General features: G+C 49.0%; 1 protein-coding gene across 6 annotated transcripts in view; it reads left to right on the forward strand.

Annotated features, from left to right (window-relative positions):
• The window catches only part of LOC119390395 (uncharacterized), a 255236-nt gene that overhangs the window by 56622 nt on the left and 184090 nt on the right, over positions 1-14524 (forward strand). For 3 of the 6 annotated variants that reach the window (XM_049414829.1, XM_049414827.1, XM_049414824.1), the window contains exon 4: positions 7062-7127. The exons of the other annotated variants lie outside the window; for them this stretch is intronic. In XM_049414829.1, coding sequence (XP_049270786.1) covers positions 7062-7127 — 66 coding nt within the window. The remainder of the gene's footprint in view (positions 1-7061; positions 7128-14524) is intronic. 6 annotated transcript variants of the gene reach the window in all.

Raw genomic sequence — 14524 nt, forward strand, 5'->3', positions numbered from 1 at the left:
TCGTGCAGGGATGCAGTGCGGCCGAAGCGAAATTACTACCGAGCTATAATTTTGCGCTATGGAGTATCGTAGTCGCTTCTGAATTCTTCCGCTGAATGTTACCTACATGAAAGCAATAATATACACTCACATAATTTGTTTAAAACATTGCTCTTTTATTATATGATTAAAGATGTGTTTTTTTAAATCTAATAAATAGAGTGTTGAAACTATTGCATCGAGTTTTGGTTCCAGCATTGCGTGTCTGCGGTGGACCGCACATAAGTTGCGAAAAGTAAAAACCGTTAAAAATAATACACCTTTTGCACTTCATTACAAGCCCATATTGCATTTCATAAGGCAAGAGAAATTTCTTAGCAGCCCGTGTAGATTTATTAATAAAATTCATATCATCCCCAATTTCGAACCATTCACACAAAATTTCATGTTATCCACAAGGTTAGCTCGAAAGCTCATACATCTGCCGTTCATTGACTAGAAATGGTATTCTAGAAATACACGCAGAATCGACTACCTGAGGTTTATTAAAGGGCCCTAAAATCGCGCAGTACACGGACCTGTAGCACATCACTGCCATAGCAATGCGGCCACCACGGCCTGGATGCAACCCCTACTTTTTGGGTCAGCAGCTGAACACCGCAACCACTCGGCCCCCGCCGCATCTGCATGGACATAAATCCCATAGGTCTTTAAATCTGCACCTGGATACGGCCTGAAAGTGACAAACAGTTATGTCCTCCCTGTAGTCATGCAACTCTAAATGTGGAAATTATAATGTAATTACTGCATAACAAAACCATGTAATTGCAATAAAGAAGTTGTACTCGCTATGGCATGTTTATTGGGCCTCAAATGTCTTGGAAATGAATATTGCTACTTGCGTTTTCTTATGCCGGGCCACAAGGAAACTATTTGAAAGGCTTAAGCGGCGCTACTGCCTTTTTGTAATGTAGCACACTTGACGTAAACCTCTTTAACACTTATACGTTTGTTTACTGCGTGAACATATGCACAATTCATTCTAAAAAGACAGGGCGTGCAAACACGGACACAAGAAAAACACAAGACACAAGAGTAAAAGACAAGAAGCGGACCGATATTTGTTTCGTGAAACACGCCAACAAATTCACTGATTGCCGTAGGAGTGTGGTGTATAAGATCCCTTTTAGCTGCGGCCGCTTCTACGTAGGACAGACGGGCCGATGCATCAACCAGAGATTATTAGAACATAAGGGATCGCTAACAGGAGGCTCACCTTCTAATCTATCCTTACATTGTCGAGATTGTAAGTGCACGCCAAAACTTGATGAATGCGCAGTGTTGTACCGGCATAGAAATGAAAAAACGCGCCTGATGATTGAAGCATGGCATATCGAGAATAGTGGTAGCGCATGCGTGAGCCAACCGTCGATTAACTTGCATAAAGATGAAATCAAATGCCTTAACAGTTATCTTCCACGTAGACCGCCACGCGTGCCGGACTGATAGGTTCGCCTGTTGGATGGGCATGCGCAGATAAGTTTTCGTGCCTTCTTTCTTTTCAGCCGTTGTGCGTCTCTTCAGTTGTTAGTCAGCGTTTGTGGTGTCCTGACTTCTTTCTTGTGTCCGTGTTTGCACGCCCTGTCTTTTTAGTGTGAATACTTACCAACTAGCTCAGCCCTCTGTTATTCTAAGCTTCATATGCACAAGTACTTCACTGTACTGTCACACAAGTTAATTTCTTGAGGCCACCATAATACAGCAGTCATTTTGCGTAAAATTATCTTGGTCATCGGCCGTAATAACTGCTTCCCACACGCATCATTGATGTGTCCAAATGTCTGGTCTCATGTATTGGCTTATTTCAGATTCGGACTACAAAAGCCATGATTCAGGGAATTTCCTCCTCATTAAGTAAAGGAGTTTGCACAACACAATAGAGAAAGGCGAACATGTCAAAAGACCTCACAAACCTCACGTATGTGCTCTAAATAGTTTCTCACTTTATTAGAATGGTTCATTGAGATACCAACTTATGTCAGTGAATCGCGAACTTAACTAGAACGTTGCTTCAATGGTAGGGGAAGAGGCATTCCATTATGAATCAAACGGAGTTGCTGCATCCGCACTGAGCTGCCTGACGGCATGTTGCCTAAAAGCAGAGGAACGTTTTCATGCGACCTTCATTTATTCGCAAATGCTAGCTAAATGAAAATTGTTTTAACTCCTTGTGGGACGAATATAAAAGGCTGGTCATCGTTATAAAAGCCAACCTGTCAATTGCACTCCTCCGTTGGCAACTGCCTCCACGTGCAAACTACATGTCGTGCTGGAAAGGAGGGTGCGGTTTCACCACCTTTTTCTCCTAGTCACAGTCACCCGTGCCACATATCTGTTCAAGGGAATGGCATTCGTTAGCAAGATAGCTACTGTCTTCGGGGCTGTGGTGCTGCTATGCTCTTCGTCTTTGTGAGACCGCGGTTGGTCTGAAAGAAACCAGCAGAGACCACAAGTGAGTATCATGTTTCCTGGAGCTGTGAGACATGTTTTAAACAAAGAAGGCGCAAGCCACAGACTTTGTGTCACTACCCATTTAAGAAGCATACCTCTTTTTTCTGGGGACCGCGGCAAGAGCTCACATTCTGTAAGCCTTCTTCTCCCTCCAAGTGGGTAGAGAATTGCTCACCCGCCTGCAATTAGCTCCAGTACTTAGCGTGCATCTCCTACCACGCGACATGCACCCTGAATGCAACAGCGGTCGCCGGTGGGCACGGGTGAGGTACCTAAGTCCCACACTCGATGGAGTTCAGGAGCATAAAGACCATTACACGAATGTGGCTTCCACGGCAAATGGAGATACAGCGGTTGTGGTTAGCGGCGCATACGAGGTGGTGAGCGCTGTCTCCTCCCCATGTTCAGCCACTGACTCGGGCGAAATCCTGGCGGTTACCGTGGCCACCCAGCATATATTAAGCCTCCCCGCGGAAACATACTACATCAGTACCGATTCGCCAGCAGCATAACGGTCGCGGCATTCCCCAAACCTCACATTATATCCTTTTACGCACATCCAAACTTGCTTCACACATCAGCCACACCACACGCCTGCTCTGGACCCCTGGGCGTGCCTCACTGTCCGGTAATGAACGCGCTGACGTGGCAGCTCGAGAACTCACCCTCCGGGCAGCCCCGCGCAGTGAGGCCGCCAACACAGAGATAGATTCACCACTTCTCCCTTATCCCGAGGTCATACAGCATCACACGCGCCAACGACAGCAGCACCAACCCCCACCAGTGCACTTCACACGAGAGGGGGCTGTCACACTTCGCCGGCTGCAAACCCGAACATTTTCAAACCTGCGCTCTATGCATAAATTATATCTGAATTGCTATACCGACGCCTGTCCAGGCTGTCGCGCCTTTCCCACAACCTTTCACATCACTGTAGGATGCACCACTGCCTACTTCCCTCCCCTCCCACCAATTTTTCGTTCCACCTGTACTTCAGAGCGGTTGGAAGGCACCCTTCGCGATAGCGTCCCCCTTCGCGATATCGCAGAGGCTGTCATAGGAGTCCCAGAATATGAACCCTCTTCTTTTTTGCACTTCAACAAAGAATGTTTTTCAACATCCTCTCCCCTTGTTGGGGGCTTTCCGCACCCGTTCCGCACCCATATCCGCGACCCAACCGCGCGCATTACAGCACACATTGACGCGAGAGGTCATGTCAGCGGCGCTGTCCAAGATCAACATTAACAGGGTCACAATCGTTCCATTACTTTCTAGGCCCGAACGAAATTACTCAATAACTGAGCGAGGCCGCCTTGCGCTCGTTCGGTCAATCGCGAAATGTCGACTGTACTTGTTCGATCGCACATTCCGCGTCGTAACCGGTCAGCACGCACTCTGTTGGCTCTCCCCCTTGAAGGTCCCAACTAGACGCCTTGCATGTTGGCAATCGTGCCTGCAAGAGTATGACTTCTCCATAGTGCAAAAATATAGATACCCCTGTAACGACGCTGACTGCATGTCTCGCAATCCTATGGACGAACCGGAGGGCACAGATGCTGGCACGGACAGGGTATTCTGTCCCTGTCCGGCTTCTTCGGTATCGGCGATGAGCAACGCCAGGATCTGGTTCTACAAGCCCACTGACCGTACCTTCCGGATAATCACCCTACGTGATGGAATTTTACACCATCGCAGCGTTTAGTCTGATGATACTGGGCTCCTACTAGTTGTTCCGAAGCATCTCCGACTGGCCGTGCTCCAGACTATACAGAACGCTTCTAGTACTGGGCATATGGGCATCACTCGGACTTAGGACCACGTAAGGCGCAGCTTCTTCTGGCCCGGGCTTTACTGCCATGTGCACCGCTATGTCGCTTCTAGCGATCTGTGTCAGCGCCGGAAGACTCCTGCCTTGCCTTCTGCTCGTTTGCTAAAGCCGATTGACATCCCTACAGAGCCATTCTTCTGAGTGGGCGTCGACCTCCTTGGGCCTTTCCCTACTCCCATCAAAGGAAAGAAGTAGATCGTCGTGGCAACAGTTTATGCAACAAGATATTGCCACGTGCGCATCATTTGTTCTTTTTATGTACCTAACCCGCTGCGCGCGCAGACATTGCCTTGCGAAAACCGCGCCTTCCAGATTAGTTTAGAATCTTCTTAAAGGCTCGAGAGCGAAAACGCGAACAGTTGACATTATTCTGGATCTAACGCGGCCACCAATGCTAAAGCTTGATTGTTCGATGCCGCATGTATAAATGCCAACACGCCTTGCTGTAGATCGTTTTTTCGATGACTGACGCTCTGTTCGCCGCTATCAGAGTACAGTGTGTATTGCTGTAGTTTGACTACCCGTTTCCCGGCCACAAGTTCGGCCAAATAGAGTTTCATCTTAAACACGCCGATTGCTGCCTTGGTCGAAGTCACGACTCCATGACATCTGGTGGAGGTGATGTTCGTTCATGTTCCGGACGCCCCCGTCAGGCCGTGAACGCACTCCAAGTCGCAAAGAAGACATTGACGCCATTCCCGGCCAGCGAACCAGCCGAAGACAACGACGTCTAGCCAGGAGCATGGTCTTCTACCCGATAAAACCCGGAAGACAAATGCAGTAACCACGACGGCGGCAACGATGAGAGCACCTGTTCCACTGCCCACGACAGTCGTGCTGCAGCAACGCACGGAGCCGCCAACCTTGCGCGGATCACCATTTGAAGACCCGGAAAGCTGGCTCGAAGCGTACGATCGCGTCACCGTCTTCAATACCTGGACCAGTGAGGACAAGCTGCGGCACATCTCCTTCGCCTTAGAAGACGCCGCTTGGTCCTTGTTCGAGAACCAAGAGTAAAACCTGACAACGTGGGATGTTTTTCGCACCCGTTTCCTAGCCACATTCACAAGCGTGATCCGCAAGGAGCGGGCCGAGGCTCTGCTCGATACCTGTGTGCAGCTGCCAAATCAAAACGTTGCGCTCTTGACGGAAGAAATGACCAGACTGTTTCGCCACACAGACCCTGCCAGGCCTGAAGAGAAGAAAGTTCGCCTCCTTATGCGAGGAGTTAAGCAGGAGCTCTTCGCGGGACTGATGCGGATTCCGCCGAACAGTGTAGAGGAATTTGTCTCGGAAGCGACAATAATTGAAAAGACGCGGGATATGCCCAACCGTCAATACAATCGTCGTTCCATGCCACACTCAACCGAATTACAAGAGATTTGCTCCAACGACCTGCGGGAGACCATTAGAGCGGTCGTACAGGAGGAGCGGCAAAAATTCCTGTCTTCATCACAGCCTCAACTGTATTCCATTGCTGAGATCGTGCGCCAGGAGAGGCAGCAGTCGCTTGGTACCCCTGAACCAGCGCAGTCGTCGCCGCAAGCAAAACGCTTTGTTGGGCTAGTTGGTTCATGACTTCAGAAGGAAAAATTGTAGCGCAAAGCAACACACGGGCAGACAAATATAACGCCAGTCCCGTCCTCTTTGTCTGTCCGTGTGTTGCTTTGTGCTACAATTTTTCCTTCAGTAGCCGCAAGAAATGTGCTACGCTGCTGTAGTCCGCCGTCCCGTTCCTCATCAGTGAAAACGTCAAGAAACCGCAGCTCCTTCGCCAAACACCAACGCCGTCAGCCAAGTCAATTTAAAAATACTGCTTTATTGTTAAATTTGAGGCTCTGACTTAATAATGTTTAAAGTTTCAAAAATAGTGCATAGGGACGAAAACGTGTTGTATTTTCGGAAAAAGATGTAATTCCATTCCCATTCCATTCCGTGCAAAATGCGCTTAATTCCATTCCCATTCTATTCCTTCAAGCGTTGTCGCCATTCCATCTTCATTCCATTCCGGGGTCGCGAAAATGTGGAATGATTCCGGAGTATTTCCAATTCTGGAGTGGCAACTCTGCAACACTGGTGGCTGCTTCCCTACTTCACACAAATTATGATGATTTATAGCGTAGTGGGTACCACGCAAGTGTATCTGTATTGATTTCCAAGGAGGCCCATAAGGCCCCCATGATACATTTCTTCAGGGTCCCAGTGGAGTTCTTTTTGTCTCTCTTTCTGAAGTTAACATATTTTATATAGCGTACTAGGAGAATGAAATAACGACCGGCCGTCACACAATGCGAATTACGTAACTAGTGCGTCCTTAAAGCTTCCAACTCATTACAAAGTGCTCAGCCATAAATCTTTATCCTCGTTGGCCACCACAAACAAAGTGCACATAATGCCTTACAGATGTGTAGCTCGGACCTCGCTTCTCAGCAGAATGACGAATAGTGGCGTAGTCGGCGCTTCCCTTCTTCATAAAAATTATGAATTATGGCGTAGTGGGTACTTCGCATGTGTATTTTATTGGTAGCCCCAAGATTGCTTGCAACGGGCTCTAGAAATGCCGTGACTCCAGCTTTCGCTGTATCTGTGCTGCGATTTGCGCCTAGGCCTGGCGTTTTTTGTCTCATTTAGATGCTTTCCTTATTGGTTCTTTTAACTCTGTAGAGAGTAATATGTGTGCGTCGCTATTTCTTGTTTTCATTCAATATGGGTTTACTAAAGCATTTATTTCACTTTCACACAGAAAAAACATACCAAAGAATGCACTGATGGACAGGGTCATCGTGTGCCAGATGGAGTAGGCTGCTCGGTAAGTTCAACATCTTGTCATAATGTAGAAACACACGAGCCGGCACCACTTGTAGTCAAGTACAATATTTTGTTTGTTTTTTATCATCCATGTGTATTCTCGTGACACTAGTTTTTATCTCACCCGAGACGTAGCATTTGCCCCCCTTCTATAAACGGCATGTGTTGGAACTAGAAAGTTGTGTTCTTGCGTTTCTTATGCACCCTACAACACACAAGTACGAAGCTACTTGGACGTGCGAAACTTCACGTGAATAACGTTTCATGTGTGCGTCTGAAACTACCTCCCAGTTCACGTTCTTTAGGTGCAAACGCAGCCGTATTAGGCAAATGCGCATACACGATGCAGGTGTAGCGTAGTAAATAGCAACCTACCCTTAAATAAAAACTCCAGGCCTGCGCGCAGGTCACAGCGAAAGCTGGAAGAGCGGCGTTTCTAGAGCCCGTTGTAAGCTCTCTTGAGACTACTAATACAAGTACACTAGCAAGGTACCCACTACGCCATAAATCACAATTTTTGTGAAGTTGGAATGCACCTAATAAGCCATTATTCGTCATTCTGCTGGGAAGCGAGGCACCAGCTACACGTCTGTAAGGCATTATGTGCACTTTTTTGACGCGACGACTGATGACGATGAAGAATTATGGCTCAGCCCTTTGTAATGGGTTGGAAGTTTTAAACGGCCCACCAGCTATGTAATTTGCATTGGGTGACGCCTGGTCGCTATTTCCCTCTCCCGTCATGCTGTATAACACACCTGAACGTGGGAGAGAGGGGGGCGACGAACTTTACTGAGACCCCGAGGAAATGGATCGTGCGCTTATGGGCTTCCTTGGCAACCAATACAAGTGCACTTACGAGGAACCCACTACGCTATAAATCATTGTAATTTTTGAGAAGTAGGGAAGCAGGCACTGTGCCATTTTACGTCATTCTATGGAGAGCCGTGGTACCTGCTAAACGCATGTAAGGCATTATGCGCACTTTGTTGACGCTGTGCCTGATGACGATGAAGAAATATGGCGGATCTCTTTGTAATGGGTTGGAAGCATTCAACAACCTACTCGTTGCGCAATTCGCATTGTGTGACGCCTAGTTACAGAATTCGCTTTGTGCGACGCTTGGTGCTTATTTTACTCTTCTACCACATTATATTGGATATGTTAATGTGGTTCCTTCCCGACATGAAGCCTGTATAGGTCTTTTTGAAAAGCAGTTTCAAGCACCGGCATGGCTCAGAGGTTGAATACTGGGCTCCGGCGCAGAGGGCCCATGTTCGAACCTCGTTCTATCCTGGAATTGTTTTTTATTATTTCGTTTTTTTTTTCTTATTTCGAGCGATAGTGGTTACGGACACAGGCGGCGGCGGAGGACAACTACGGCGCCAAAAACAGCCGCTGAAATGATCTCATAGCAGCTTTCTCTGTAAAAGAAAACATACATAGTATTTTAAAGGCTTTGAAATTCGTGTGGTGTCATCGTCTTGAGGCGTCGCCAGCACGTCTACCTCCATATTTCATGTGAAGCACGAACGTTCTTATGCCGGGGATCAGTATCTGCGGTATTGCGTCTGACAAGGAGGACGTTTGACTCCTTACTGGCGCAGCTGTTACAACGATAAAGCTACAAAATGTACTTAAGAAATTTTTAATAAGTGCGCAATCACCTTCTTGCATGATGCTGTAACAAAGACCTTGCAAATTGGCAAACACTTAAGACTCGAAAATACATTGTATGTAAAAGATGGGGCTCATGCCTTTTATAGCGAAAAAGAAGATAAACGTACGTCCCTTTCAGAGTTGTTACCTGGCAAAAAGAGACTTCACAGGCACAGATGGCAATTTATCTCTTAGATATGTTTAGGCTTTCTAAAATTTATGGTTCATTCCTTATAAAAATGACAGTCGGCTTTTCCATGGTGTCGATGCGCATGCCAGTAATGGCGTTAAGGCTTGTGTCGTTTGTTTGTACGAAATGATCTTACAGCGGCAGTGCGCGAAGTTAGTGTTGTACGCAAAGAGAATGGCGTGAGGAAGTCAGCCTAGCATTGAGAGCGAATGAACGAAGAAGCGACGTCGGTGGAATCTCACGCGCTGCCTGGAAAAATGACGTTGCGTGGGTGGGTGCCACTGATCCCAGGAGCATCACTGTTCTCATCAAAAATGCAAAGAAAGCAGCCAATAAGAACCGTAAACGCACACTAACGGAACAAAACGAGAAAGAACTGGTAAGAAGAGAGGACCTCTCAACGGTGAGGTGAGCCACGCGAGATGTCTGCGTCCGCCGGTACTGACAACCAGCTGTCCAGCTATGGTCCCGTGGTCATAGATAGATGCAGCAGTGTCCTGCAGGGAGTGAGTGCCATCCAACTTAACTGAGGCGTAGCCCTCTTGAGTGTCTGCTCTGTTCCTGTATTATACTATGCGATTCCGCGATGTCCTCAAGCATGCGCGATATCCTCAAGCGCGCGGGACTTGTGCCGCCCTTATCCTGCTAGGAATACATGCTATGTGGTAAGAGATGAATACTTAGTACCTTGCGAATCGCAGACGCTACGGTTGTGGGATGAGTTTCAATATCATGTGTTAGTGCTGAATATCTTAGCCGTGTAAGGAGATGGCGGTCAGTAGGGGTCCCACGTCCCATGTACCTAACCTCATGCATAGGAAAATTCATTGAGCACATAGCTTTGCGGCACCTACAGCCCTTCTTAAAGCACCAATTTTGCTCACTCTCAATTTGGATACCCGGCTCATCTGTCCACACTGCGGTGTCTTCCTCATCGGCAAATTCGGATGAGGCATCAATGTCAAGTAACGCACGACAACGAGGGAGGCCACGCAAGCGGAGGCAGGGAAAGCAGACAAGAAAGCTCTGCGAGCTGCGGCTATGCCGAGAACGTGGCGCGAGAAACAAGCTAAACAGAGCGCGATGAGATGGGGCCGGATATCCTTATCGCGTTCAACTCTTAAATGCGAAGCTTAAGGGTCCCCAAATTTTCTTCAATGAATACTCGCGCCGAGGTATGCTTACCCATTGCATGGCGACACGAGGACATTTCACTCATTCCCTGGCCGGGCAAACCTGTTGAGGCAAAAATCCCACGTCCCATGTGCCTAACCTCCTGATAGGCAAATTCATTGAGGACCTATTGCCCTTCATAAAGCAACAATCCTTCTTTGCTCACTCTCAATTTGGATACCCGGCGCAGCTGTCGGCCAAAGATGTCCTATTACAACTACGGGAAGACGTCCTAGAGCCTTCTTCTTACATGAAAACGAGAGCACTCATTACATTAGATCTCAAGGGAGTATTTGATAATGTTTAAAACGACCTAATTCTTCGCAATGTTGCAGGCTTGCTCTGTATGGCTGTCATAGTGCCACGCGCGCTTTATTCAGTCTTTTTTTACAAGATGAAACTCTTTATTTGGCCGAACTTGTCGTCGGGAAACGGAAAGTCAAACTACAGCGATACACACTGCACACTGATAGCGCAGAACCCAGCGTCGGCCGTCGAAAAACTGCACTGCGGCAAGGCGCGTCGGCATTTATACATGCGGCATCGAACATTCGAGCCTTATCGCCGGTGGCCGCGTTAGTTCGAAAATAATCTCATCTGTCCGCGTTTGCGCGCTCTAGCCTATAAGATTCTAAGATAATCTGGAAGGTTCCCATACATTAGGGCGGGGCTTGCGCAAGGCGGTGGCTACGCGTCAAACGGACTAGTTAGATAAAAATGACAACAAGAAGCCCGCGTGGCAGTGCCCCCCTCTGAAAAAGCATCGTCCCGATGCTTGTAACAGAAGATGGAAGGGCGAAAAAAGTGCATACAATAATAAATTACACTGTAAAGGAAAAAGCAGTCCTAAGGTTCTGTAGGGCGTATAAAATGGCTGAAGGCGAACAACATGGCCGACTTCGGGGTCGTGCGCGGCGCCGCTGAGAGTTCGTGACGCCGTCCGGGATGACCTCGTAGTCCAGAGCGCTAAGACGTCGAAGAACCTTGTATGGTCAGAAGTATAACCAAAGAAGTTTATCACTAAGTCCACGTCGGCGTATCGGCGTCCAGACTCAAACACGTAGCCGGGCTGGTATTCCACGAAGCGTCGTCGAAGATTGTAACGGTGTCTGTCGGTAGTCTGCTGATTCTTGATGCGTAGGCGGGCGAGTTTGCGGGCTTCTTCGGTGCGCTGAAGGTAGACAGTCACTTCGAGGTTTTCTTCGTCGGTGACGTTGGGTAGCATGACGTCGAGCGTCGTTGCCGGGTTCCTTCCGTATACCAACTTGTATGGCGTCATTTGCGTCGTTTCTTGTACGGCCGTGTTGTATACGAAGGTTACTTATGGAATGATCGAATCCCACGTCTTATGTTCGACATCGACGTACATAACCAGCATGTCGGAGATGGTCTTATTCAGACGCTCGTTGAGGCCATTGGTGCGTGGGTGGTAGGCTGTTCTACGGCGGTGGCTTGTTTCGCTGTTTTTCAAGATCGCCTGAGTAAGGTCAGCAGTAAAGGACGTACCTCTGTCGGTGATGAGGACTTCTGGGCCACGATGACGCAGGACGATGCTCTCAATGAAAAACTTGGCTACCTCGGTGGAACTGCCTTTGGGCAGGGCCGGTGTTTCGGCGTTGTGAGTGAGGCTGTCGGTAGATACGACGATCCACTGGTTTCCGACGGTCGAGGTCGGGAACGGCCCGAATAAGTATATACCTAATTGCTGGAACGGTCGTCGAGGTAGTTCGATGGGCTACAGAAGTCCTGCTAGCCTTGTCCGTGGTGTCATGCGTAGCTGACAGTCCCGGTATGTCCTCACGTAGCGAGCGACGTGGGCAGTAAGGCGTGGCTGTAGTACTTTTCCTGTGTCCTCGCGAGCGTGTGGGAAAATCCAAGGTGACGAGCCGTCGGGTCGTCGTGCAGGGCCTGCAGAACTTCTGGTCGCAGTGCCGAAGGTACAACGTTAGGGTAGTCGGCCCGGGCTAGAGAGAAGTTCTTCTTCACGAGGACGCCGTTTTTCAATAAAAATGACGTCAATTCTCTCCGTGAATACTTTCGGAACAACGGCGGTCCTGCCCTCGAGGTATTCCACATGGCCCCTGAGTTCCCGAGTCGGCTTTCTGTCGTTCAGCGAAGTCGTCGGCACTTATGGTTCCCAAGACCTAGTCATCATCGAAGTCGTCCTGCGGCGGTGCTTCGACAGGGGCACGAGACAGGCAGTCGGCGTTCGGAGTGTTTTCTTCCGGACTTGTAAACGACGGTAATGTCGAATTCTTGAAGTCTTAGGCTGCACCGTGCGAAGCGACCTGAAGTGTCCAAGTAAGCTAGCCAACACAAGGTGTGATGGTCGGTCACAACCATGAAGGGCCTGCCGAGAGGCAAGGGCGAAGCTTGGATGTAGCCCAGATGATTTCAAGGCATTCCTTTTCGGTTGTAGAATAGTTCGTTTCCGCCTTAGATAGCGACCGGCTGGCATAACTGATAACCTTTTCCAGTCCGTCAGTCCTCTGCACAAGGACGGCGCCGAGTCGTACGCTGCTTGCGTCGGTGTGAATTTCCGTATCGGCGTATTCGTTGAAATGGGCGAGTATCGGAGGCGTCTGCAGGTGTCGTTTCAGTTCTTCAAATGCCTCGACTTGCGCCGTTCCCACTTGTATTACACGTCGGTCTTGGAGAAGTGAGTTAGTGGCTCGGCGACCAGTGAAAATTATTTGACGAAGCATCTGTGATAGGCGCACAAGCCGGAAAATTGGCGTACGGCTTTCTTCTCCGTAGGCGGCGGGAAGGCAGCGATAGCATCAGTTTTCCGCGGGTCGGGGCGAACTCCAGATTTCCTAATGACGTGGCCCAAGAACAGGAGCTACTCGCATGCGAAACGGCATTTTTCTGGCTTCAGGGTGAGTGCGGAGGTCTCGATTAATTGAAGTACAGCCTCAAGGCGCCGGAGTTGTTTGTCCAAGTCTGAGGCAAACACAACGACGTCGTTCAAGTACACAAGGCACGTCTGCCGCTTCAAGCCAGCCAGCACTGTATCCAGAACGTGTTGGAATGTCGCAGGTGCCGAGCAAGGACCAAAAGGCGTGACCTTGAACTCGAACAGGCCATCCGCTGTTTTAAAGGCAGTCATTTCTCTGTCTCTCTCGCCGACTTCTGTTTGCCAGTAGCCGGTCTTGAGGTCCATCGACGAAAAGTACTTCGCGTTGTAGAGTCGATCCTGGCCGTCGTCTATCCGTGGGAGAGGGTCCGTGTTCTTGTCTGTGATTTTGTTCAGGCGACGATCATCGACGCAGAAACGTACGGTCCCATCTTTCTTCTTCAATAACACCACGGGAGACGCCCACGGACTCTTAGACGGCTGGATGATGTCGTCGCGTAGCATTTCGTCGACAGGTTTCTTAACGACCTCCCGTTCCCGCGTCGAAACCCGGTAAGGACTGTGACGGAGTGGTCGAGCATTTTCTTCTGTTATAATGCGGTGCTTAGCAAGAGGCGTTTGTCGGACCGGCGATGACGACGAGAAACAGTTCTTGTATTTCTGCAGAAGACATCGAAGCTATTGCTGTTGGCGAGCGGGAAGACTTGGGTTTATGTCGAATGGTGGCTCAGTATTGGGGTCGTCGTCGTAGCTTCGTCAGTACTTGAAAAGGTAAACACATCGCTGGCGGCCAAGATTTGTTCGATGTATGCAATCGTCGTGCCCTTGCTCGGGTATCTGTATTCTTGGCTGACGTTCGTTAGCATCACGGTTCCTTTTCCTTCATGTAACCAAGCAATGCCTCTTGGGACGCAAATGTCACGGTCTAGCAGCCAGCGCTGATCGCTCTCGATGACAACTTCGAAGTCTTCAGCGTTTTGCTGCTGACAGTAATTATGACGCTCGAGCGAGGCGGAATGGTAAATTGATCCTCGAGCACGTTCAGGGCACGTTGACATGGATTCGTATCCGGCGGTGTCGTTTTGTCCGACGATAGAGTTTTCGACTTGGTTCTTAAGTCGATGACGGCGCCATGAAGTTTAGGAAGTCCATGCCAAGTATGACATTCCTGGAGCAGTGTTGCAAGGTTACGAAACTCACAGGATACGTGCGATTATTCACTGTGACTCTTGCTGTGCGGACTCCAGACGGCGTTATCAGATGGCTTACAGCGGTACGGATTTCGGGACGTTCCCAACAGTCTTAACTTTCTTCAACTTCCGCGAACGGAATAGTCAGGTCTAGTGTCGACGAGAGCGGTGACGTTGTTGTCGTCGAATAGTACGTCGTTCGTCGCCTTAAGTTGCGCTTAAGTCGCGGTGTCGGGTCTCGGCTACATGGGTTCCGATCCCGGTCCCGTGGTCTCTGAACCCAAAATTGCGACTATATCGCTGACAACCTTTCTTGGCAATGAAGGGTA

Source organism: Rhipicephalus sanguineus, chromosome 4, assembly GCF_013339695.2.
Source record: "Rhipicephalus sanguineus isolate Rsan-2018 chromosome 4, BIME_Rsan_1.4, whole genome shotgun sequence".
Classification (NCBI taxonomy): Eukaryota; Metazoa; Arthropoda; class Arachnida; order Ixodida; family Ixodidae; genus Rhipicephalus; species Rhipicephalus sanguineus.